This window comes from Capsella rubella, unplaced genomic scaffold (genome assembly GCF_000375325.1).
Source record: "Capsella rubella cultivar Monte Gargano unplaced genomic scaffold, Caprub1_0 scaffold_2, whole genome shotgun sequence".
Taxonomy (NCBI): Eukaryota; Viridiplantae; Streptophyta; class Magnoliopsida; order Brassicales; family Brassicaceae; genus Capsella; species Capsella rubella.
The window spans coordinates 11062507-11086171 of record NW_006238922.1 but is presented as its reverse complement, the minus strand read 5'-3'; the positions used below and the strand labels follow the sequence as shown (position 1 = coordinate 11086171).

Sequence of the window (23665 nt, the reverse complement as noted above, 5' to 3'; positions counted from 1 at the left end):
AAGGGGTTTTAGAAGTTGTGTTTAGGGGTACTTAAAGACACATGACAATTACTCATTGATAAAAAATATATTCATCTCTTTCTCTTTCTATAATTCTTTCTCTCTCTAACATTTTTATTTAATCAATTTTTATTAATGAAATGTTGTTAAGCATTCTTTTAGAGGTTCACAAATGGAGGTGGTCTTAGCTATTCAATATAGATAGGCCAATTTTATTGTTTGGGTCCAAGTGATTTGACTCGGTCCATACATATAGAATTTTCGTTACATCGGTAAAAATTCAAAAAATTGGGTTACCTCTTTTAAGAATTTACGTTACATGATTTGACTCTTGAGTCTCTGGTATACCACAATGTGGTTTACCTTGTTTTAGAAATTCAAGAATTGCTTTTAATCAACATTGGCCGAAGAATTTACTTAAAACTTTGTTCACGAATACATAATGTAGTCTTTGATCTATATATCGGAACTAGAACTGTGTCAAAGGGGTTACTCCATATATCCCAGTATTACCATATTTAGTCGGCTTAGCCTATAAACTATAAGAGCAGCTCCAACACTAAAAGTGACAAAAAAAAAATTGTTAAATACATCAATATCTTTTTAATATTAATCAAATTTTCATTTAATTTTTTAAATAATTAAAAAATAAAACAACCAATTAAGTTATGACAGCTGTAACACTAACCTAAAAAACCTAACCACCTCCACGTTGATTAACAAACATTCTAATATATTAAATGGCCAAACATCAAATTATACACCCTTGCAGGCTGCAACGCAGCTGACAGATAATGTGAATTTAGGCCCAATGGGCTGAAAAAGCCTATTTAAAGATAGCGTGAACAAAACGCACCGCGATTCAAAACGTGAAAACAATAAGAGTGGTCCAAAGTCCAAACAGAGAGCTCAAGCCTTATAAACATCCCCGTCGTCTCTCTCCTCTCTCTCCTCTCTCTCGCTTGCTTACCTTTGTTCGCATCAGTCACTTGACTTCACAGCCCCGCTCAAGTTCCGACACGAAACTCATTTCAAATTAATTTAATCAAATCTAAACACAAAAAGGGTGAAAAAACAAATCGCCGGCGAGATGCCTTCTCCTCTGGTGCCGGAGGCGGTAGTGAGCCACCGCTTCGTAGCTTTTCTCATCTGGCAATTTATACCTTCATCAGCCATCTTCTTCTTCTTCAACCTTTTCCTCTTCTCAACAACTTCAGTCATCTCCTTTTTCCTCACTTTCCTCGTCTTCAGTACCTCACAGCTTTTCTTCTCCGTCTCATTAGCTCTCCTCTCTTCCCCCAATCCAGATTCTCCTCTCTCCCCTCTCCAATTCGTTATCGGCCTTCTCCGTCATCTCTCCGATCCCGAGTTTCGCCGCCGCGCTCGCCTTTCCTTACGCATCGTGCTCTTTGTCTGCGCTACTTCCCTCGCTGGATTCTGCTCCACCGCTGTGTTTTGCTTGTCTAATGATTCTTTTGGAGCGATTGGAAGAATAGGGTTTAGGGGATTTGTGACTGGGTTGCTCTATGCGGTCCTTTTCGTCTTTAAGCAGCGATGGGTTTTGGAGTTTCCCATTATTCAGGTTTTTGTGTCTTTGCTTCTTGGATTCATGGAATGTTCCATCCATTTTGGTATTTATTTTGGCTGATGTTTACTTGTGTTTCGAAACAGCGTCCACCGTTCTTCAGCTTCAAGATTGGTCTTCCTTCGGCCCTAACACAAGCTCTGAAGCTATCAGGTGTGCTTTATGTGTTGTCTACCATAATGCTATTGTTTCTGCTAGACTGGTCGGGTGGGCTTGTGTCTGTATCGAGATTCTTGGGTGAGCAGGTCTTATCTTATGCCGGCAGTTTCTGTCTAATTCTCTCTTGGGAAGTGACTCACCATGTACATAAGGTTAGTTAAGTTCAGTCCATATATGTTATCGATTGCTGATATATTCGTTTAGATTGGTGGTATAGTGTTTACTGTGTCAAGGTCCCTGTAAATTTTTGGATTGGTGTTAACATGTTAGATTGTACAAAAGTTAGAACTATCTGTTAGACTGTTACTTGAGTGATGCAAAACTGAGCTGAGAAAAATCTGAGAAACAACGGCAACTTAGCTGTGTTTGCCTTCATATTTTCCATTGATAATGTGTGGAATTATTTTCCTGTTTTGTTTGGCATTTCTGTACTTGACTATTTCTGTTTTGGTAGCCCATGTCAAGGTCTGTCTGTCTTCTGTGTATGTGGATCTGTTTGAAACAAACTCATTAGTTTTCAATCTACAAAAATTGTTTACGTTTCTTGAATACCTTAACTCTTCCTCTCTACATTATTTTAAATGTTCATCTGTGAGCTTTGTTCCGTGTATTACTCCTTACTCTATCAAGGAATGCATATACTTTCTACTTTTCTTGGTTCTAGTTAAAGAAGAAGCTAGTTTCAATTGTCGTTTTCTTTTATAGGTTCTGCACACAAAAAGGTTCAGCTTTGCTCCTCCAAAAGGATCTGCTGCTGCAGAAACGAATCCAAGCGAGCCACTTCTGGCTGCTTTAGAAGGGAGTACTCCGGGTTCCCTCGAGCAGTCTCTTGCATACCTTGATCTCTACATGGTGTCTCAGAATAACGTCGACACATGGCGTCGTGCAGCCTTTTTTGAGGAGTCCACCGAGACATACAAAAGGGTAGTCACTTCATGCTTGAGGCCTTTGGAAGAGCTTGCCTCCAAGTTATCGTCTGGGATAGATCACACCTTTACTGAAAAAGGCTATCAGGCACCACTCCAGCCACCAACCGAGACATATATTGATCCAAAATTTGGCGAGTCACTTAAGTCTTTCCAGGTAAAGCGCAGTTCAAATTTTAGTCCTCTTCTGTGTAATAATTTCTTCACGTAGCTGTAACCAAATCTGTCTGCTCTGTATCTGACATTTACAGATATATGCTTGGTGTGCTCAAACAACTGCATCCCTGACTTCAATCTCTCACAAGGAAGACAGGCTTGGAGTAGCTCAACTGTCTGGTGGGAACGCGGATGTTGTCTCAACACTTCTATCGCTTTTGCTAGCTCTTGAAACGTTTATGGGGAAAAAGACTAATCTTCAATCGCCCCAACAACTGATGGGACCTGCTAGTATCAAATGGGCAACCTCGAGTATGGTCAGAAAAGATGTTAAACCCATCAAAAGGAGTATTGGCGCAATGTACTCCTACGCGTATGCAGCTACAGATGTTTTGAGGATATCGATATACCAGATTCTGTCTACATTCCGGGGTGAAATGCTTAACAGCGATAGAGCGGGGTTTCTCGGTAGAGACTGGATTGGAAGCAAGAAACCCCCTTTTGGAACAAACGACATGTTGCTGCAGAAGCTTAAGCTCTTCCTCGAGTTCCAAGCTTGATGGAAGATTAAAGAAGTACAATGTCTCAGATTAAAAGGCGTTAAGAATTGATCACAGATTCCTGAGCAGGAAAAGAAAAAAGGAAACAGAGTGTTATTGAGACCTGATGATAAAGCCTTGTATTGAAAATGAAATCCCACGATTTTGCAGAAGTTTGAGATTATAAATCATATTTTTGGTTACCTTATATAATAATCAAACTTTATTGTTAAGCTTTGCATCTTGAATCTTGGTTACATAAATTTTGCAGAGGTCTCTATGTGTTTAGCAGAGCTCCAATGCATTTACAGAGGAGGAAACAAAGAATTGGAATCTGAAATGGGCCTAAGGCCCCATGACCCAAAAAGAAAAGAACCGCAGCTTATATAGTAAGTAATATCGAACGGCGCAGAGTGAGAGTGTGTTAAAGGAAGCAGAGATATTAACCGTTGGATGGTGGTTTATTATAGTGTTAAAGCTGAGATTGGCTACAACACTTCACTACACATCGCATTTACTTAAAGGGCAAAACCCTTCACCGCCGCTTGGATCCCTCTCTCTCCCTCTCTCTCCCTCTCTCTCATACACTCTTCCCTTATCTTCTTCTTATACCCTTCGACCAAGGAAGAACCCTAGCTAGAAATCGATTACCAAGGTATAAGTCACTCCAATGAATCGTTCTTCCTTTTTTTCATTTTTGATATATTCGATTGTTTCCTTCTGACTTAGCCGAAGGGTCAAGATCAATTTCTTTTCTTTTTCCTCGATTCATATTTATTTGAGCAACTGTCTTTGCCATTTGCTTATCATGTTATTAGCAGTTATTAGTAATGGAGAGAACTAATCGATTGAAAAATTGAAACTTTGGGTTAGCAATCTCACCGGCACTGTACACTAATCCTAGCTTAGCTTGTTCAGTTTGAGGTTTGTCACTAGTGAACACTGAACAATATACCTAATTGATTCTGATTAGTAATAGCATTAGCTATATTGTGTATGCCTAATTGATTGAGTGAAGAGTGTATTTATGCGTTTTGGGATTAATGGTTTAAGCTTTTGTGTGTGTGTTTGTTTTGAAACACAGATGAATAGGGAAAAGTTGATGAAGATGGCTAACACTGTCCGCACTGGCGGAAAGGGGACAGTAAGAAGGTTTGGATACTAACGAAGTCTTTTCTTTGTGAATTTGTTTTTTTTGGCCATTTGCATGTTTTGTGTTCTCGACACTTATTTTAAATCTCATTTCAGAAAGAAGAAGGCTGTTCACAAGACCACTACAACCGATGACAAGAGGCTCCAGAGCACTCTTAAGAGAGTTGGAGTGAATTCCATTCCCGCCATTGAAGAAGTCAACATCTTTAAGGATGATGTTGTGATTCAGTTCATTAACCCTAAAGGTATCTCGCCAAGCTTTTGGCTTTATACAAATCACAGGAATTAGTTTGACTTCTTTGTGTTAATGGTTGTTGCGTCTCTGTTTCAATGTTGCTATTACAGTTCAAGCTTCCATTGCTGCTAACACATGGGTTGTGAGCGGTACACCACAGACTAAAAGTAAGTGTTTGTACACTCATAGTTGGTCCAACGCTCTTTTTGGTTCATGCTTGGTCTAATCTCAAAATCTGATTTTTACTGCAGAATTGCAAGATATTCTTCCTCAGATTATCAGCCAACTTGGTATGCCCCCTTCTCTTTGCAATCTTTACACAAACCAATGATCTCTGAAGTTAACAGTTTTCTTTTTTTTTGCTTTGATTAACTCAGGACCTGATAACTTGGACAATCTGAAGAAGCTAGCAGAGCAATTCCAGAAACAGGCTCCAGGTGCAGGGGATGTTCCAGCAACTATCCAAGAAGAGGACGATGATGATGTCCCAGATCTTGTAGTGGGAGAGACTTTCGAGACTCCTGCTACTGAAGAGGCACCCAAAGCTGCTGCTTCTTAGAGGAGGAAGACAGAAGAAGAAGAGCTCACCTGCAAAACCCATCATAAATGTTCGTTGCTGCTCTATCTTTTTTGAGCACTGTCAGATTCTTGTTTTCTCTAATGCTTGCGAACAGACAGACTCGGTTTTATTATCACTTGATGCTTTTTGGTCCGAACAGCAATTTTCCTTTTATTAAGGTTAGATCGCTTTTTGTTTACCACCTGTTCAAATGAGTACTATGTTCTGTCTCTTGCAAAAACAAATCTTGGTTTTTGGATTAACGATTTCTTGAGATGAAACAATCAACAGCTTCGTACATTTAAATGGAAATTTGAAAGATTTTACATATTCCCAATTATTGGATGTAAACATTCCATAGAAACACAACACACTGTCAATACTCAATGTAATCAAGTACTCAGGACAGTTTCGTTTTCGATCTCTTCTGCTTTCCCCTGCTGAGCTAGTGTTTCGTAAAGTGGAGCGTTCCGGGTTTCTCTTAGCCAGAGACTCACAACACCGCTCAACACAGATGCAACACCAAAGACGATAAATGACATCATTGCGCTTTCCCTCCCCAACGCAACTAGCAGTGGTGCAGCAGACGCTCCTAGCATAAATGCCTGACGCAAAAGCGATACCGCAGTGTTCCTCACGTTTGTCGGGAACAGCTCGACGCAATAGACATATAGGACGTCGTACGCCGTGGAGGATGCCATGAACCCAACCGCCTCAACTGCAAGCTGTAACCATTTCGCAACAGACATCGCACGGATCACCCGGTGGATCGAGAGGACGGCGCAGAGCAGGCAGGCAACTCCAGCAAGGTATGATGAATTGGAGAATAGAGGACGGCGGTTCATGACCCCTAGGAGGAAACTTCCGATGAAAACCGCTGGAAACTCCATGAGAGCGTTAACAGCAACAGTTAAATAAAGATTGAAATTGAGATTCTCAGCATTTAGTTGAATTCCGTAGTAAACAAAACCACTGCCAAATCCAGCCATCATAACCATTATGATTCTCTTCACTGCCCATTTCGTTTTCCAAAACTTCTCTGATGAAGACGTTTGATCACCTCTCTCTGGAATAGGATCAACTAGGCTGAGATCCGCCGGGAGTTGTTTGCCGTTAAGCCTGGCGAGTTTCTTCAAGACCACCATGGCTTCTTTGTTACGTCCCTTGACAAGAAGCCATCGAGGAGACTCATAAGCAAAGGGCAAGAGACAAACCGCATATCCAAGAGGAAGAAAGGATATGATTCTGTAAAGATTCCTCCATGACTTTCTCTCCAAATAAGCCATGAGTGGCAGAGATAGAAAACCTAACGTGAAGAAGAAGAAGCCGTATTGCCCTACTTGACCTCGCCATTTTTTACCAACGATCTCGGTCGCGAGTACAATACAACAAGACCCGATTCCTGATCTGAAAAACCCGTTGGCGAAACGCAAGAACGCATAAACCCAAACGTTTGGTGAAAAGGAGATGGCAAATGCCGTTACAAACGTTAATACACAAGAGAGTAACAGAGTCTTTTTCCGACCAAACCATGAATCAGCAAGATATCCGTAAACACCAGAACCTGTGAAGACAGAGGAAAAAAAAAGAATCATATAAATAACCCTTTACCAAAGATGGTTCTACACTTCTACTTGGATGAGCACTCTCCAAACAGTAAATATTAAACTTTAAAACTAAACTGTTTATAGTAATAAAGGATCCGTACCAAAAAGAGATCCGATGAAGAATAGTGTGGACGGGACAGCCACAAGGAATTTATGTTGACAAATGAGATTCCACTCAGAAACAACAGTGTAACTCTTTGGTCCGATCCATTCCCATTCTCCACTGGACAATCCACACAAGGCCGCGCCCTCCACGATGGCGCCGGTTGCAAGAAGCCTCGCAGCGGGTTGAGCGTCGGAGAAAATGGATATGAGAGTTGTCTGAGCATCGAAGACCCAAGCGATAGAGACCAAGAGAGCATGCAAGATCTGAGCAAACCCAAGCGCTCCTATGTGTTGCTCGATCACCTCGTCAACTGTGAGCGCGTACCTATTGTTTGGTTGATTTGTTACTTCTCCTTTCTCGGATGCTGATGAATCATTGGTTATGTTTGGCGTCTCCATAAGCTTTGGAACTTCTTGTTTTGAAGGTTCCATTATTATGTTGTTTCAGGTGGAAAGATATTTTTGTTTAATATGTTTCTAATTTATGTTTGTTTTCTTGATATATGTCTTAAGTTATGGACGGTATATATATATACACATGGTCGGGGAGTGGTTTTGCATCCGATTTCTCACTCTCGAATAAACAATCTAATCTAAAGTGATTGTGCATAACGAGTCATTTAAATTTTCGTATATAAACTTTTCTTTTAATGTGTGTCTATATTGTCTGATTGGTACACGCTCATTAAGTTCTCATGATGATATATAACTCTGACCTCAATTATGTTGAGAAAAAAGAATTACTTTAAATTTGTGAGCGACGTACGTATTAGCATAAATCTCTCTCTCTCTTTTTTCATTCTTTTTTTATAAATTTTGTCTACAAATGTAACTCAGTTTCTTTTTGCAACAAACGTAACTCTTTTTTAGTTCCCACTAATTTAAGAGTATTGGAAAGAAAAGAAAATAAACGACAAAAATTACGGTTAGAAATGCATGATGCATGACGAGTAAAGGAAAAAAAAGAAAAGAAAAATTATGATGCATGAGTACAACACATGGCTAAAATTACAAATTGAAAAATATGATGTGTAACCAATGCATGTGGATTGTAAACACACAAGAGATGATGATGGGGTTTGATACTTGTCAAACATTGTTTTGATCGTGATTTCAAATTAAAGTTCGGTTCGTTTTGCAGGTTTTTGGCCGAATAAATATATAACATGAACATTGAGTTTAAAATTTGCAAGAAACCATTTGGTAAGAGAACGTATTCATCCGTAAGTAGTTGAGTGTTACGTATAGCATACACACACTCTTTACAATATAAATATACGTTTCCACGATTAATGCATGTATGGATCTCTCTTTACAAAAGTAAACAGTGTAGAGAAATTGAATAAATATTTAAGCCAATATATATGTAACTAATTATTCGTTATTGGATTTAATTTTTCATATATATTATCTACCATATGGTAAAATAAATTAACTACAATGAAAATCTGATGGAAATGGGAAATGGAAAACGTATATACGTAAAAGCTTTTAGCGGTCAATTGTATTTGGTTTGCACATATAATGGACTATGCAACCACTCAAGTCTTCAATTTAGATTATCCAATAACAAAAAATAATAAGCAAAAAAGGGTGTTGCATAATTGCATTATTAAAGATTATTTTTTATCAAAAGAGGTGCGATCATCTCGAGAGCCCATGAAGAAAGTGGGGAAAATAGTAGGATTACGACATTGCGTGAGGTGAGGGATCTTCTAGTGTTGGTACGTTGATATCTTGGTATATTTCCGTATATTTGATGTACATATCTCTATCTACTTTTCTTGATTTAGTTTTGTTCATCCTGTTCTATAGAATGTAAAAATTTGTTCATATTCCCCTTGAAAGTTGAAACCTAGGTCTAGGCTCTATATGACTACAACTTCTTGCAAGCTATCAATGAATACAAGGAAAATATCCAAAGGTCGTTTTCTGTGATAGAATCATATCCTTGTCTGTATACAAACATTTAGACAAACACAAAGATATCTAACAAGTATGTATTATGTACTTATTACTCCACCTTGAAAACAACATATCGTTCATGAATCTCCCCTTACGTGAATATTCGTTTGTTTGTTTTTATTTTATGTGTCAAACTGTTATATAATGGTGGTGTTAGCTGGAACTTGTTTAATAAAGTTTCCTTGGGTGAAAATGTTATAGCGCCTTGTGAATTGTGATTACGTGTAGTATAATCGTGTAATCATCTACAAAACTTTTTTCTTGATTAAGATATACTTTTAATTAAAGGAGGAATATGCGTAACCAAAGCTCCTTTTTTCATGTGTTTTTCTCGTATCTGGTGATAAATTGCGTGTGAATTTGTTATATGTTTAGATATCCCAATGGACAGGTGAGAATAAAAGTGTATTGCTATATGGCATATTCTACTTAGATTCTAAGGGATTTTTATGTATATACATATGTCTATATAGTTTTCGAAAGGTCTTTTATACTATAGTACTATATATATTGGAATTATGATATTTGTTAAGAGGAAAAACTGATAAACAAAATTTGTGAGATCATTTAGACTACATATGATATATATACATAGCGCATGTAAAGTTAACCAAATAAGTTTTATAGAAGAAGGTGTTTATTTTGAACCAGATTTATGTTCCTCCCGAATGTTGAGACTTGAGAGACTATGATCCGAACCATCTTACTGCATGCGTTTTTGAGTTTTGGCCATTACATGTGTTTTGGACTGCCAAATTAATTTTTCTTAAAAGTGATTTTCAAGAAATAATTTGGATTTTGGCCTACTAACCGCTTATTACAATGATAGTATCATTGGTGCATGACAAAAAATAATGAAAAAACATCATGCATTGGTCCGGTCGCTAAATAGCATTAGGATGGAGACGAAGAAGTATAATAGTGTCGTTACGAATTCACAAATATATGTGTATGATAACAAAATTAGGTAGCTAACATTGCAAAGCATATAATGTGTGTATGCGAATCCGAGAGTGTTAGTGAACCTCATCACATTGCGTTGCGAAGTGACATAAGAGAGAAAAGAATTTGGTTCGAAGCATAAAAATGAGGAAGATCCCCAAGACTCTCATCACAATAGTAGTGGAAGAACTAGTGATGATGACACGACATTAATGCAATATACCAAATACTAATTATTTAGCCAATCGATGGTTAACCCCATTTACATTTGTCTTCTCTTATCAATAATTTTTCCATAAATAATTAAAAAATCTCCAATACATGTAGTTGATTAATAATTATAATTAGTGGATGACGACGAGTTGAGGGAACACTCCAAATGCTCCGTTAAAGTTAGGCAAAGCTTATATCCTCCTATTTTTAAATAAAAGACACTATCAATCTCTTGGTTCACAATCTCTAGACTCTAATCATATGATGACAACCTAAAAATGTTCTTATGCAACCAAAAACAAAAAAAAACCTCATCAGGTAAATGATTATATTTGTTGGCTAATTAACCTAGACTCTAATCATATGATGACAACCTAAAATTGTTCTTAAGCAACCCAAAAAAAAAAAAATCTCATCAGATTAATGATTATTTTTGTTGGCTAATTAACCTGTAAGTTGATATGTTACAAAATTATAAGATTTAACGAGAGAACTTCGATTTGATTCTGTTTTTTAGATATGCCAATTTGTTAGATCACTTTACGTTTTGTTTAATATATATAAAATTTCAAATATACTTATTGGATTTAATTATAAAGAAAGCTAGAGAATTTACAATAATTTATCTGATGATGAGTAACATCATATAGAATAGAAACTTTAAAAGAAATAAAATAGTAGTCCATTTCATTCTAGTATATATTCTACCTCTCTATCTATTCCATTTAGAGGTTATGGAATATAATTCCATTTACAGGTTAAAGATAGGGGCAAATGGAGAGAAATATATGTACGAGCAATCTAAGCATTTGTATACAATTTTTTTTTTTTTATCAGACCTATACAATCTTTTATATAAACTAACATAAACTGTTCAAATTATCAGAGACATAAGATTGTAAAGAAGAGAAGGTGCCTATAATAGAATCAGAACCACCAGATTGAAGCACTTGTGTTTGAAACTCTTTTTTTTTTTTTTCAAGATTAGGCATTGGATTAACGGTAAAAACGTCGTTTAAACTATGAATTTCCTAAAAACGTCAACTAAAGCATGAAATTTCCTTTAAACCCTTTAAACATAAAATTTTTGTTCACTATCATTTTTAAATGTCAAATATTGTTGACGAAACAAAAATAATCATGTCGCAAAATTTGATAACGGAGCAACTAGCGTCCGTTTACTATGTCATTAATCAATCCGTTATCGATAAAATGACGCTATTTTGTTAATTGGAAAAATGCCTTTAAACCATGAAGTTTCAAAATAACGCCAAAAAACTTTTCAAAAAATAATTTAAAAGATCAAAATAACAACGCCATAAAGACACTAAATGTCGCTGAATGTTTGGTTTCGGTGAAGGTATGCTTGCAAATTGCCATTAAATGTGTCTAGTGGCAGTCCTCTTATTTATTTGCTTTTATGGATCACTCGTTTCCTCTCGCTTGGTCTTATACTTCTGTACGTGGGAAAACAGGTTGGCAATGTGGGTAAATCATTATTTGTGTAGCTTGCTTGACCAGCACCAATGTTCTAAACTTCTAATATCTACAAGAAAGTCTAAGACCAAGTGAGAAGAAACGAGTGAGGGCGTCTGCCGTCTACCTGATCTGCGTCAACTCTATCCATCATATAGCAAATAAATAAGAGAACTGGTCTGCCACAAGACACATTTTATGGCAATTTGCAAAGCATACCTGACAAAAACCAGCGTTGACAAAAGGTAGCAGCCAAATTCTGTCTAACAAACGCTTGCACACCACTAAAACTTCCCTTGTGCCCTTTGATCAAGTGAGCCTACAAAATTTAGAAGGGCAAAAGGGCACAGACTGAGGACAACATAATTTAGAATGGACCATATTAAACAAAAAGTTTTTACTGATAATATAAAGTAGAAATACTAGATAAGAAGGACTTTTGTCTTCGGGCTTTTTGATAAGTTTATGGATCATGAAATGGATTAATGGACTTTACCCCAAAGAAATGAAATCGATTTATGGACTTTTAATTATTGACCCATTTCAATACTTTCGACTATCTTTTATTTCATATTGGTCCTACTCCTTCAACGTTAATAATTAAAACTAAAAACTAATGCAGGTGCGGATTTAATTTAAAGAAACACTAAATTTATTTCGAATTTCTATGAAAATAATTTGGTTAGTGTCATAACTAAAACAAGTAGTGCCGATTGTCGGAATCAATGACTATAACGTAAAACAAAGAAGAGAAACCATAGCTAAGAATTAGCCCAGGCGAGATTATTGACTCTCTATCTTTTAGCTGCCTATTGTATTGTGGTTGTGATCACATCCCCTGATGAGAGATGAGAGATGAGAGATGAGAGATGAGAGCATATTCGTTGCATATATCAGACGGTCCAAACACACATGTATACTCATCAATCATAACACAACCACTTCACTATTGTGTACTACAACCCAACGATATAAATATTTTTCTGTGGATAAATAATTAACTCTCATCGTAGTCATATAGCGTTGGCGACATAGCGACTCGGAGTAGTGTGTTGAGGAAACGACAACATATAGGACACGTGACCTTAGCTTATCACAAAGTTACGAAAAACAAAAAGGTAACAAACAATTCCCCCACGTGTTAAACAACCATTTTTTTTTTGTTATAACTCTCAAGTCTTTTTCTTGTAACAAACATCTCTCAAAATATAATAATTCAAATATCTATATATAATAGCAAACCCACTTTTTATGATTGCTGATGTCATCGTTTTAATCTAACGGATGAGATGTTTTGATTATCTTATCTAACGGTTTATATTTGTTAATGATGTCAAAAGTTGCAAGGTTTTATATCCAACAATTGTGTTTATTCGTCATACTCCCAGATTTTATATATAACAATTGTGTTTATTCGTCGTATCTCTAGCTTTAAATGTTCACACCTGTTATTTTTCACATCTTTTTGTTTTCACACCTTTTTGTTTATATATATAGATTTATGTGGACCTTGAAAAGAGTTTTTGTTTGTCTGAGTATTGTTGCACATCTCTCAGTTTAAAAAAATCTAAGTATTATTTTTCTATTTACTAATCGGCGTTGACCGACTCATGTTCAAGCATATTCCACTTTTTATGATTGCTGATGTCATCGTTTTAATCTAACGGATGAGATTGTTTTTGTTATCTCATCTAACGGTTTATATTTGTTAATGATGTCAAAAGTTGCAAGGTTTTATATCCAACAATTGTGTTTATTCGTCGTACCCTCAGGTTTTATATCTAACAATTGTGTCTATTCGTCCGCCCTGGGCAAAATATTCGTTAGATTCGCTTCGCTTCGATATTCGTTTCGATTCGATTCGAAAAATTCAAATATCTATAAGATATTGAACCGAAGCAAATATGAAAATCTAGTATTCGTAAAAACCGAAACAAATAACAAATATTGATTTTTTTAGTGCCGAATATCCGCTTCGCTTCGTATATTTATATATATGTATAAATATAAATTATTATATAATATATATAATATGTGTATTTATAGATTTGGGTATATATCTGATAGGCCTATTATTCAAATTATTATATTTTGGCTCGTTGGGTCTTTTTTTGTTAAATGTTGTTTTTAAGCAAATAAAACTTTACTAGAAAAATCATTATTAAAAATAAAATGTGAAAATTCTTTCGACGGTGGTTACATTTCCTTCTTATTTTGAAAACATATCAAATAAAAACCTCTAATATTTCATATTTTGCACTTTATATTTATATACTATATGTTTTTAGTTTAAAAAAAAAATAGATGCGTCGAAGCGAAGCGAAGCAAGTAATTCGCAAATATTACGAAAAATATTCGAATATCCGAAGTTCCGAATACTCGAAAATTTACGAATCGAAGCAAATAGCAAAATCAACTATTCGGTCGAGGCGAAGCAAATAACAAATATCACAAATTTTCCGAATATTCGCTTCGTGCCCAGGGTTACGTCGTACCCTAGCTTTAAATGTTCACACCTGATATTTTTCACATCTTTTTGTTTTCACACCTCTTTGTTTATATATATAGATTTCTATGGAACTTGAAAAGAGTTTTTGTTTTTCTAAGTATTGTTGCACACCTCTGAGTTTAAAAAAATCTAAGTATTATTTTTCTATTTACTAATCGGCGTTGACTGACTCATGTTCAAGCATATTCTTTCTCATTGATGTTTCTTTAGGCATTGTTTATGTTCCTATAATGTTATGTTAAATTTAGTTGAATATGTAGAGTTGTCTTATTAGTTTTATGGGACTAATGATTCGTTGGTGTTTGAAACATGTATTATGATAGAAATAGTTGAACTTTGTATCCAAAAAGCTTCTTAGATTTTGTGAAAGGAAAAGACATGGATTTTTAATACTCTTTTAAGGGCAGTAGCTATAAGTTTATTTCATAATTGCGTTGACAGCTTTGTTTTTTAAATAAAGCAAAAGAAGGGGCACATTAAGAGAAAAAATGGCCGTTCATAAATGTTGAACTCTTTTGACTCTCTAGGATCATCAGTATTAAAATGCAGCGATACCAACAGAAAAATATCATTTGAAGGATAAAGATAAAATTGTAAGAAAGCTTTCTCAGTCTCACAAATCTAATATATCATAATATAATATAGAAAAAGTAAAGAAAATAAATTCGTAAATTAAATTAAAAAATATACAGTTAGAAGATTATAATCAATCTTCCACTTAAAACCGTTATTTAACAATGTTAATTACTTTAAGTTTTCATTTTCCGGGCTGACAGCCCTAGTATTCAATAAAAGAAAATGCTATTTCACAGTTACATTTATATATTATTTATAATAAAAAAAGGAAAAATGATGAGAGCTTTCTAGAATCCAAGTATCTCAAATTCTTTTTTAACTTTTCTATTAAGAGACTGTTTAAAGATTTTATTTAACTAATAATTATTATTTATTCACATCCACCATCCAATTACACTAATTATATACCACACAAGTACATGAACTCCATTACTTAGTCGGTAGAACGTTAAAAAGCACAGTATCATGCTTTAGTGCTTACAGCAATTGGAAAACGCTAAAATAATTAATTAAAAAAACATAACGAAGGAAGCGAAACGCGAGAGACCGACGCAGTTTTGGCAGACACGCGGCGTCCAGGAATCGCATTATTCCGACAACACACTCTCTTCTTCTTCTTCCAGTGTTCACATTCTTCACTCTTCTTCTTCTTCTATTTTTTAATTTCATTCAACAACACTCTCTCATTCACCCTTTTATTCTAAATGTCTTTTTGTCAAAAGTTTTATTACAATTGTACTAGTATTAAACTACAAAAAGAGATATCTATACTATTATAAAAGAAGCTGTAATAATAATATTATCCATCACTCATAAAAATCAGCATTGATAATTAAACCCTTTCCGTTTATTAGATTTGTGTCTTTACTGTTTCTCAATCCGATCATTGATGACGATGATACTTCACGTCAATAACCAAAAAAAAATAAAAAAAACTTGCGAGCAAACAAGAAAAACTCATTTATGGCACTTTCAGAAAAGCTTTATCACTCTCACTCACCAGTCACCACGCAAATTTAAAAACAGGATTACTCTCTTCCTAACGTCCTCGTGATCTCCAAAATTTACATTTAATCCATATTTAGCTAAATTATCCTTTTAAAAAAAAGACAATTATACAATGTCGTCATAATAATAATAAGGTCATATATATATGACTAATCAGCAAATTAGAAATATATAAATAAACAAAAAGAAACTAGAGATTCCCAGTGTTTTTTTTTTGCAATGTGACTAGATTTTGTGGTGTTGTTAATGAGGTAAATATGTCTACATTTTTTTGTTTGCTATCTATAAATATACAAATCTGATTATTATGTACTAATAATAAAGAATGCAATCCTCCCTTTTTTAATTTAGATAGATACGAGTTGTTTTTTCTTTATTATTTAATCTTTTGTTAGAAAAAAAAAAGAAGATCAGACAAAAGTCTTCAGTTTCATACTTGGGGCCTTGGGGGGTTTGTTTTTTTTAATTTAAAAGTAAAAAATGAAAATTAATTACATAATAAATATTTTTTTAAAAAGGATCAGAGTGAGAGAGAGAGAGAAGAAGCGTTTCGTCCTGCTCGTTTCCTTCTTCCATTAATACAAAGCAATCCTACACATAAAGCTTTTATTCATCTCTCTACTTCAGTTTCTTTATCCTCATTTTTCATCTGAGACTTAAAACCTCAAAATCTTGGAAAAGAAAATACAAGAATCCCAGTTTCTGATTCTCATTTTCCCATCATCTCTTATAATCGCAAGTTTCGATTTTTCTCTCTTTTTTTTCTTAAAAACCCCAGAAGCAGCTCTGTGATCTTCTTGTTGTGCAGTTATCTTCTCTCTTTTTTTATTTTTTGGTTTGGTTTGGTTTGGGGGAGAGTATAAAGGGGGAAAATTAGGGTGAGAATCTGAGTGTTGGGATATACAGAAACGATTAAAAGGAAAGAAAGTTATATTGGGAATTATAAAGCTACCATATTGGGATTTGTGGTGTGTTTCTTTTCTTTTCTTTTTTAAAATTTAATTAGAGAAGACCAGAAATTATGAAATTTCCAAACTTTGTGTTCCCTTCCGTGGACTAGAATCTGGTTATAAAGAGATCTTATCTTAATTCAGAGAGATTTTCTGACTGACAAAGAAGCAGAAGAAGAGTGTAGAGAGAGAGAGAAGAATGTGGTGGTGGTGTTCTTCAACTAAAGGTCGTTCGAATCTTGAGAGGTTTCTCTTAGGAATCACTCCTAAGCCTTCTTTGTTCTCTCTTCCTCAGGTAAACTCTCTCTCTTTTTTTTTTTTTTAATTCTTTCTTCTCTTTGAGTAGTAATCCTTGATTTAGGGGATAATTAGAAGAGAGTCTTAAGTCTCAATTAAAGAACTTATTTAGTCGGGTTGTGTCTCCTTTCTCTCAAATCTGTGTCTCTCTAATCAACAGATTTTGTCCTAAAGGTCTTATTTTTAAAAAAATTAAAAATCACGGGATGATGTATCAGAAGACAACCTAAAACCTGTAATATATATATATATATATATATATATATATATTTTAATGATTTGGGTGGTGATGAGATTTGGCAAATAGAGACAATAATTGCATGGTCCATCATCATCTAGAGCTAAAAAATTATCTATGAAAATCTATAATCCCTTTAAAATGGTGTCACATCGTTTTATTGATTCTGTCTCTCCCACGTGGAAGAAACGTGCGACATGATTTGCTTTACTTTTTATTATTATTTTATTCAGTCCTGAGTTTTTGTTGAATCTTCTTCTTCTTCTTCTTGATGCTCGCTCACTGGATCTGTCTATATCATTAGAGATGGCTTGTCTTATTTGGTTATTATTATGGTTTACGTCTTGTGTTTATGGATTAATCTCAACTGCTTGAATTGTTCTGAACAGCTTAATCATATATTGTGATTTGCATTTGAGGTTTTGAGTGATCTTTTGAGAATCCTTGGCAGGAACAGGGAAAGGAGGAGATCGACTACTTCAGGCTTCCTGATCTCTGGGACTGTTACGATGAGCTGAGTGCGTATGGCTTTGGAACACAGGTCGATTTAAACAATGGTGAAACTGTTATGCAGTACTATGTCCCGTATCTATCAGCCATCCAAATCTACACTAACAAACCCGGCTTGATTTCCAGGTTTCTTTTCCCATTTTATTTCTTAAAGACATTTAAGTTTTGTTGTTTTTGAATAGAGTCTGAATTCTTTAACGACCCTTGTCTTGTTTGTTTGACAATGGAAATTGCAGGAACCAGAGTGATGTGGTTGAATCTGAGAGCAGCGAGTGTTGGAGCGATAGCGAGAGTGAAAAGTTGTTGTCAAGGTCGATGAGCAACGATTCCAGCAAAACATGGGATGCTGTCTCGGAAGACTCGGTTTCTGATCCGGATGGTGCACTGTTGCTGAAAGATAGACTTGGTTACCTTGACTTTAAGTTCATCGAAAGAGATCCTCCGTACAAGCGGGTTCCTTTAACTGACAAGGTTCTCTTCTCTCCCTTCATTTCTCTTAGTTCTTTTTTCTTCGTAATGAACTTTGGTTTTGATACAGAAATGTACTCTTCTTGATTCTTGTTCAGATCAGTGAACTGGCGGAGAAATATCCTGCACTCATGACCTTGAGGAGTGTCGATATGTCTCCTGCAAGTTGGATGGCTGTTGCTTGGTAAGTAGTTTTGTTTTTTGGGTCAATACAACCCTTCCCTTTTCGTTAACAACTTAGTTAATTGTATTTCCTGACTGAGTGATGAATTAGGTACCCGATCTATCACATCCCAACCTGCAAGAACGAGAAAGACTTGACGACTGCCTTCTTAACTTACCACACTCTATCTTCGACTTTTCAAGGTACGTGTGACCCAAAATTCTTGATCAGTGGCGTTATGAACAAGCACCATTTCTGGATGCTAACGGCTTTGAAAGCTGCTGCAGATAATGTGGTGGAAGGAGATCAGAGCAACAACAAAGACCAGGAGGAAGAAGTAGATCTGTTTGATGAAGAATCTGTTATGAACAAGAGAATCCCATTGCCTCCATTTGCTTTAACGAGTTACAAAATGCAAGGTGATCTCTGGGGACAGACAGGATTTGATAATGACCGGTTGGGTTATCTTCAAAGCGCTGCGGATTCATGGCTCAAACAGCTCAATGTTGATCACCATGACTTTAACTTCTTCTTAAACTCGAGCTTCTAAGATCTCAATCTCGTCTTTGCTCGTTTATGTTTTATCGTTTCTCCAAACCTTTTTTTTTTTTTTTTTTTCTTGTGAAAAAAACATAACCCTGAACATTTCTTTCAAGCTCCTCCTCCTCCTCTTTCCCTTCTCTGTGTTTTTCTGTCTGGCTCGTTGTGTTGTTTTAGGTAGCAACCGCCGTCGCTGAGTTTTTCCTCCTGTTGCAAAAGCCAATCATGGAAGTTTCTAAGAGAGATCATGAAACAGAGTTTTTTTTTTTCTTTCTTTCGGTTTTTTTTTTTGTTTTTTGGTTTTACAGTGATGAGAAAACAAGAAAAGTTCTTTTTTCTTGGGTGAGACGGATGTAAATGGATCCTGTGAACAGAGTACTCTGTTTTGTTTTTGTACTTTTCTGTCTAAAATATATAAATAAAATCTCTTTTTTGTATGTCGGTAAAGAGATGTCGTTGGATTTGACTTATGTCCTTTGTTTTCTATTTTTTTTTTTAATTTTTTAAATTTTAGTGATGAATGTTATGATGATGACGATATTTTGTCTTGACCATAATAATCAGTTACAGTTTTTGACTTAAGAAATGATATATTCCGACTCTTTCTGTAACGTGTATTAAGAAACGGAAGTCGAAACTTGAAAGAATTGAAAACTGAAACAGTCGAGCTTTCTAGTTCAACAAACTCTTTATACTTTACTGTTGCAAACTTGTTTAAAAAAAAATCAAAGACATTATTTATATTGGAAAAAGGAATATATTATGTGAAAATGAAAAGATGTGAGAGTTACCACCGTATATACAGTATACTAAATTAAAAAAGAAATGAAAATGATTCTATAGTAAAAATACGTTACAGTGAAAAGAGATTATAGATTAGATAAAAGTAAACAATTATTATTGGTGAATGTGTTAAGCACGACATCAAATACTTTTCTCCCAAGTACAAAAAAAAAATTAGAAATGATGGTAAACTATGTTAATACTCTGATATGATGCTTACAAAAGCTGCGATATTAGTTTTCTTAACCAAACAAACTTAAACGTTTTACAATTGAATGCTTTAATGTTTTCTTGTAGTGAATTTCTTTCCTCTGTTTGGAAGATGTAGATGGAGAAATCTACATTAAATTATAAATTTCCCTTTCACATTTCAACTTTCACTCGAAAACTAAAAGCTTTTACAAGTTTTTGTGTCGTTTTCTTATTCCTACAAGAAATATAAAAATTGAGGAAATCTTAGAAAGAGATGACTGAAACAAATAAAGAACTAGGCGAGATTATTCAAACACTGGAAACATCCACCAAAACCATCCAGGGTTTATGTTTTTTTTTTTTTTTTTTTCTATCTTTCATCATCAATCATATGTTCTTTCCCTTTTTACATGGTATAATTAAGTTGGTAATCGATAGCAAAACCGTGAGTGCAATTTCGGAAACAAAGATCATCTGTAACAAGATATAAACTTCAAAGCAAATTATTAATTAGACAGACTTACTGAGTGAAAGATTGGCATATTGAAGTGGACAAGAAACGAAAGACGTATAGAGTCAAAGACACCTATAACTAGAAGAGTCAGTTTGATGTTGTTACCTTTTTGGTTCTAAATCATTCTTCAAACCATATCATATCTCCTACCTGCACAAAAATATAGAATTAGACGAAGCTTCGATAAAGTTAATTTTTAAGTTTGAAATTAAAACAACAGCCTAAGTGAAAAAACATATAATTCACATTCTCATCAAAAACTTTTAAAAAAAAAAAATTAAATTTGAGGAAGCGGGCTGAGTCAAGACAAAGTCCTAGATTACCTTCTAAAATCAGTTTGATATTGTTCTACAAGAACGTCGGTGATCTTTTTTGTTCTAAATCTACTTAGACTCTGATGGTGTATTAATCTACTTCGACCTTTTATGTTCCGCAAGTTGATCTTACATTTCATAACATCATAAAATTTGTGATGGCTATAATTTTCCTCAATCAGATTGGTAGTGCTATTTGTAACATCACCATCCTGAAATTTAATGAAAAGGAATCAAAGACTTATAATAGTTTATTACCTGTGGAAGAGAATTGTTGGCATGAGACAATCAAAAGTACCTTTTTGTTCATAGGGTTTTGCTTTGAATTTTGGTGCCTTGTCGAGTTCCACTTCAGTTGCACCTTGTTGTTCAACAAACAATAAAAAAAATAGAAGGATTACTGGTTGAGGGAGAAAGATAAACTTGAAACAAGAGAAAATAAAGAAGAGCAAAGAGGAATTTGAGATAACTTACAGAGCAATAAGAAGAGGAGGTTTTTTTTCCATCGTTTGGGTCCATAATCCAGCATCAACCCTAATAATAATGAGAAAAACGTGAATCTCCATATATCTCCGTCATCTACATAATCAGTAATAACAAAACAAAAAAATCTCAAGTCTCACTTATGGATGGGGAACTGAGCCGAACACATTGAGTAATTTTGTTGAGTAATGGGATGGCTTGCCTGACTTGTTCGTAAACAGCAATGAAGTCTGCTTGTCGACGATTGAGCTTCTTCTCTCCTTCACTGATGACTTGTTTTTGTAGAGAGCTGTTTCATGGAATCTCAAAAAGAAACAAACCCATTAATCAAGATTCTATATACAAAACAAAAATCATATTTAAGAAAGCAAAAAAAATAGATGAGATTTGAAAAAACACACAGTAGACCCCGAGAATATATACATTTTCTCATAGTGGAGGTTCTCACCAAAGTAGATGAGAGAGTTGAAGAAGAAACGCCATGTCCTCTTAACATCTATCACTTGCAAAGGCAGGAAACAATACTCGACCAGATTATTCATCAACAATGCTTGGATTCTAAGAGTAGACAAGAGAAGCTGATAAGATATAACACACAAAAGAAAAAGGAAAAGAGATTATTATTGGTTAAGGGATAAAACAGAAACATAAATAAGGATCTTAATAAGTTTTTACTTACAGAGGATTTTTTCCATTGTTGGTGGTGATTTGTTGTTGTTGTTGTTGGGCTGGTCATCCCTAAAATTATGCATGCGAAGAGAGAGAGTGAACCATACAAAACAAAATCTCCATCATCAAGATCCTATACACAAAAAAGAATTCAAAATTAAGAAAGCAAAACATTCAGATGAGAGTTGAAGAAACACACAATAAACCCCAAGATTATTTACATTTTCTCATAGTGGAGGTTCTTGCCAAATCATATGAGAGTTGAAGAAGAAAAGCCATGTCCTCTGATCATCCATCACTTGAAAAGACACAAAAATAATATTTCCAACAGATTATTATATTCATCAACATTGCTGGGATTCTAAGAGTAGAGAAGAGAAGGTGAAGGTGATAATATATATAACTCACAAAAAAAAAAAAAGAGATAGTTATTGATTAAGTGAAGTGAATACTTACAGAAGATTTTTCCCGTTGTTGTTGTTGACTTGAGTCAGTCATCCCTAAAAATATGCATGCGAAGAAAGAGTGAGCCATATCCATCATCTAGAGAAGCAACAAAGAAAACAATGCAAAAACCTCAGTTTGTTTTTCTTTGGTTATGAACCTTCTTCATTCTTCAAAACATAGTATATCTCCCATCTGCACAAAAATATAAAAATTAGAAGAAGTTTGGTTAAAATAACATCCTCAAGTGAAAACAAAATCACAGTCACATTCCCATCTTACTGTCTTACGCCGGCAACCGTTTTTGTTCTGTATCTACTTCATCCTTCAAAACAAAAAAGTTTTTAACACTCCTTTGCATGCAGTGAAAAGATTCAACACATTAGAAAGAAAAAAAAAATTAAGAGGAAGGGGACAAGACAAAGACCTAGATTACCTTCTAAAAAGCATATTCGACTCACTTTTATGGAAGTGACAAGGGAATAAAGAACTAGATTACCTTCACATCGATCAATTTGATGTTGTCACTTACTGTAAGAACGCCAACGACCGTTTTAGTTATGAATCTACTTGGTCCTTGAATAAATCTGATTCATTGTCTTGGTTGGAACATGAATACACACCCGTTTGTTTCGTTTCACCCAAAAGAAAGAAAGAAACCCGTTAATTAAGATGCCACATACAAATACAAAACTCTTATTCTAATAGCAAAATTGATTCATAGGTTTAGAACGATACCTCTGACTTGTTTTGCTCTCTCGTCCCCATTAGAATCACAAGCTCTCTTGTCACCATTAAAATGAAGAGTCTATGAGAACGAAACTCTAAATTTCAAAAAAAAGAGGAAATTGTTGTATGTTGTAAGAAAAAATGGAAATTAATCGAAACGTCTATAATTGAAACGTTGATAAAAAAGTAAAATAAAAATAAATAAATTCACCGTCTGGACTTGGGCTTTTGTTGTTTGTTAAGCCATGGGCTTTTTTTATGACAAAAAAAGTCGTGGGCTTTTCTGGTATAATAGATGTTATTTTAAATAGAAGGATATAACTAGCAAATTTATCTATTTTTATTATTATATTTCGAGACTAAATATATGTGTGTCTTAAATTTTTTAACATTTGATTTCAAACAAACTTTAAAGTACAAATGTACAATACACAATAGACTATTTTTTAATATTTGAAACTATAATTAATCTGGCAGTAGATTATCTTAAATATGTATATATATAATTTTTAGAGATTTAAAAATTAATTTGTGTAGATTTTCATGTATATACCATAGGTAATAAAATCTAAAATATCATCCAGTTAAAATAATTGACAGAAATTCAATCTTAAAATCAAATCATTAGAAAAGTATCCTATATATTTTATATTCATATT

The 23665-nt window shown here is 34.6% G+C and overlaps 5 protein-coding genes across 16 annotated transcripts; 3 read left to right on the top strand and 2 right to left on the bottom strand.

Annotated features, from left to right (window-relative positions):
* Positions 1-926: 926 nt before the first annotated feature.
* Positions 927-3606, top strand: LOC17894048. The gene is made up of 4 exons (XM_006302082.2): positions 927-1582; positions 1672-1896; positions 2450-2827; positions 2922-3606. The coding sequence occupies exons 1-4, from the start codon at positions 1091-1093 to the stop codon at positions 3384-3386; spliced, it is 1560 nt and encodes a 519-aa protein (XP_006302144.1). The 5' UTR covers positions 927-1090; the 3' UTR covers positions 3387-3606.
* Positions 3607-3885: 279 nt separating this feature from the next.
* On the top strand, positions 3886-5510 carry LOC17895494 (nascent polypeptide-associated complex subunit beta). Its single transcript, XM_006300269.2, has 6 exons — positions 3886-4020; positions 4450-4517; positions 4614-4762; positions 4863-4919; positions 5004-5042; positions 5130-5510. The coding sequence occupies exons 2-6, from the start codon at positions 4450-4452 to the stop codon at positions 5309-5311; spliced, it is 495 nt and encodes a 164-aa protein (XP_006300331.1). The 5' UTR covers positions 3886-4020; the 3' UTR covers positions 5312-5510.
* Positions 5511-5587: 77 nt separating this feature from the next.
* Positions 5588-7552, bottom strand: LOC17896004 (organic cation/carnitine transporter 1). Its single transcript, XM_006300950.2, has 2 exons — positions 7020-7552; positions 5588-6875 (listed from the first exon to the last, which is right to left on the bottom strand). The coding sequence occupies exons 1-2, from the start codon at positions 7453-7455 to the stop codon at positions 5704-5706; spliced, it is 1608 nt and encodes a 535-aa protein (XP_006301012.1). The 5' UTR covers positions 7456-7552; the 3' UTR covers positions 5588-5703.
* An 8738-nt stretch (positions 7553-16290) lies between these two features.
* LOC17896381 lies at positions 16291-19325 on the top strand. Of its 2 annotated transcripts, none has more exons than XM_023787817.1 (6): positions 16291-16957; positions 17655-17833; positions 17944-18178; positions 18274-18359; positions 18450-18541; positions 18626-19325. In XM_023787817.1, exons 1-6 carry the CDS (start codon positions 16862-16864, stop codon positions 18886-18888), a joined length of 951 nt encoding a protein of 316 aa, XP_023643585.1. In that variant the 5' UTR covers positions 16291-16861; the 3' UTR covers positions 18889-19325. The 2 variants fall into 2 exon arrangements, with proteins under 2 accessions (XP_023643585.1, XP_006302743.2); XM_006302681.2 differs by having other exon boundaries at positions 16301-16957; positions 17649-17833.
* A 772-nt stretch (positions 19326-20097) lies between these two features.
* On the bottom strand, positions 20098-23096 carry LOC111832014. Of its 11 annotated transcripts, none has more exons than XR_002835123.1 (12): positions 22560-23096; positions 22410-22472; positions 22290-22333; positions 22055-22131; positions 21844-21966; positions 21613-21742; positions 21305-21453; positions 21156-21215; positions 20980-21042; positions 20815-20893; positions 20473-20517; positions 20098-20344 (listed from the first exon to the last, which is right to left on the bottom strand). XR_002835123.1 is itself a non-coding variant. In XM_023788083.1 (10 exons), exons 5-10 carry the CDS (start codon positions 21898-21900, stop codon positions 20495-20497), a joined length of 507 nt encoding a protein of 168 aa, XP_023643851.1. In that variant the 5' UTR covers positions 21901-21966; positions 22055-22131; positions 22290-22333; positions 22410-22472; positions 22560-23096; the 3' UTR covers positions 20329-20494. The 11 variants fall into 11 exon arrangements, 3 of the variants coding, with proteins under 3 accessions (XP_023643851.1, XP_023643852.1, XP_023643853.1); XR_002835124.1 differs by having other exon boundaries at positions 20098-20327; XR_002835125.1 differs by having other exon boundaries at positions 20329-20517; positions 22560-22602; positions 22777-23096.
* Positions 23097-23665: the final 569 nt, after the last annotated feature.

Excerpts from the sequence above, each read along its gene's own strand:
- LOC111832014 (XM_023788085.1), bottom strand. The coding sequence starts at position 21,900 with ATGACCAGCCCAACAACAACAACAACAAATCACCACCAACAATGGAAA. Across the intron at positions 21,743-21,843 it reads AACAATGGAAAAAATCCTCT|CTTCTCTTGTCTACTCTTAG; the intron begins GTAAGTAAAAAC and ends ATATCTTATCAG. Across the intron at positions 21,216-21,304 it reads GCTCAGTTCCCCATCCATAA|GGTTGATGCTGGATTATGGA; the intron begins GTGAGACTTGAG and ends CATTATTATTAG.
- LOC17896381 (XM_006302681.2), top strand. The coding sequence starts at position 16,862 with ATGTGGTGGTGGTGTTCTTCAACTAAAGGTCGTTCGAATCTTGAGAGG. Across the intron at positions 17,834-17,943 it reads AAACCCGGCTTGATTTCCAG|GAACCAGAGTGATGTGGTTG; the intron begins GTTTCTTTTCCC and ends TGGAAATTGCAG. Across the intron at positions 18,360-18,449 it reads AGTTGGATGGCTGTTGCTTG|GTACCCGATCTATCACATCC; the intron begins GTAAGTAGTTTT and ends GTGATGAATTAG.
- LOC17895494 (XM_006300269.2), top strand. The coding sequence starts at position 4,450 with ATGAATAGGGAAAAGTTGATGAAGATGGCTAACACTGTCCGCACTGGC. Across the intron at positions 4,763-4,862 it reads TCAGTTCATTAACCCTAAAG|TTCAAGCTTCCATTGCTGCT; the intron begins GTATCTCGCCAA and ends TTGCTATTACAG. Across the intron at positions 4,920-5,003 it reads CGGTACACCACAGACTAAAA|AATTGCAAGATATTCTTCCT; the intron begins GTAAGTGTTTGT and ends TTTTTACTGCAG.
- LOC17896004 (XM_006300950.2), bottom strand. The coding sequence starts at position 7,455 with ATGGAACCTTCAAAACAAGAAGTTCCAAAGCTTATGGAGACGCCAAAC. Across the intron at positions 6,876-7,019 it reads CTTCATCGGATCTCTTTTTG|GTTCTGGTGTTTACGGATAT; the intron begins GTACGGATCCTT and ends CTGTCTTCACAG.
- LOC17894048 (XM_006302082.2), top strand. The coding sequence starts at position 1,091 with ATGCCTTCTCCTCTGGTGCCGGAGGCGGTAGTGAGCCACCGCTTCGTA. Across the intron at positions 1,583-1,671 it reads TGGAGTTTCCCATTATTCAG|CGTCCACCGTTCTTCAGCTT; the intron begins GTTTTTGTGTCT and ends GTTTCGAAACAG. Across the intron at positions 1,897-2,449 it reads TGACTCACCATGTACATAAG|GTTCTGCACACAAAAAGGTT; the intron begins GTTAGTTAAGTT and ends TTTCTTTTATAG.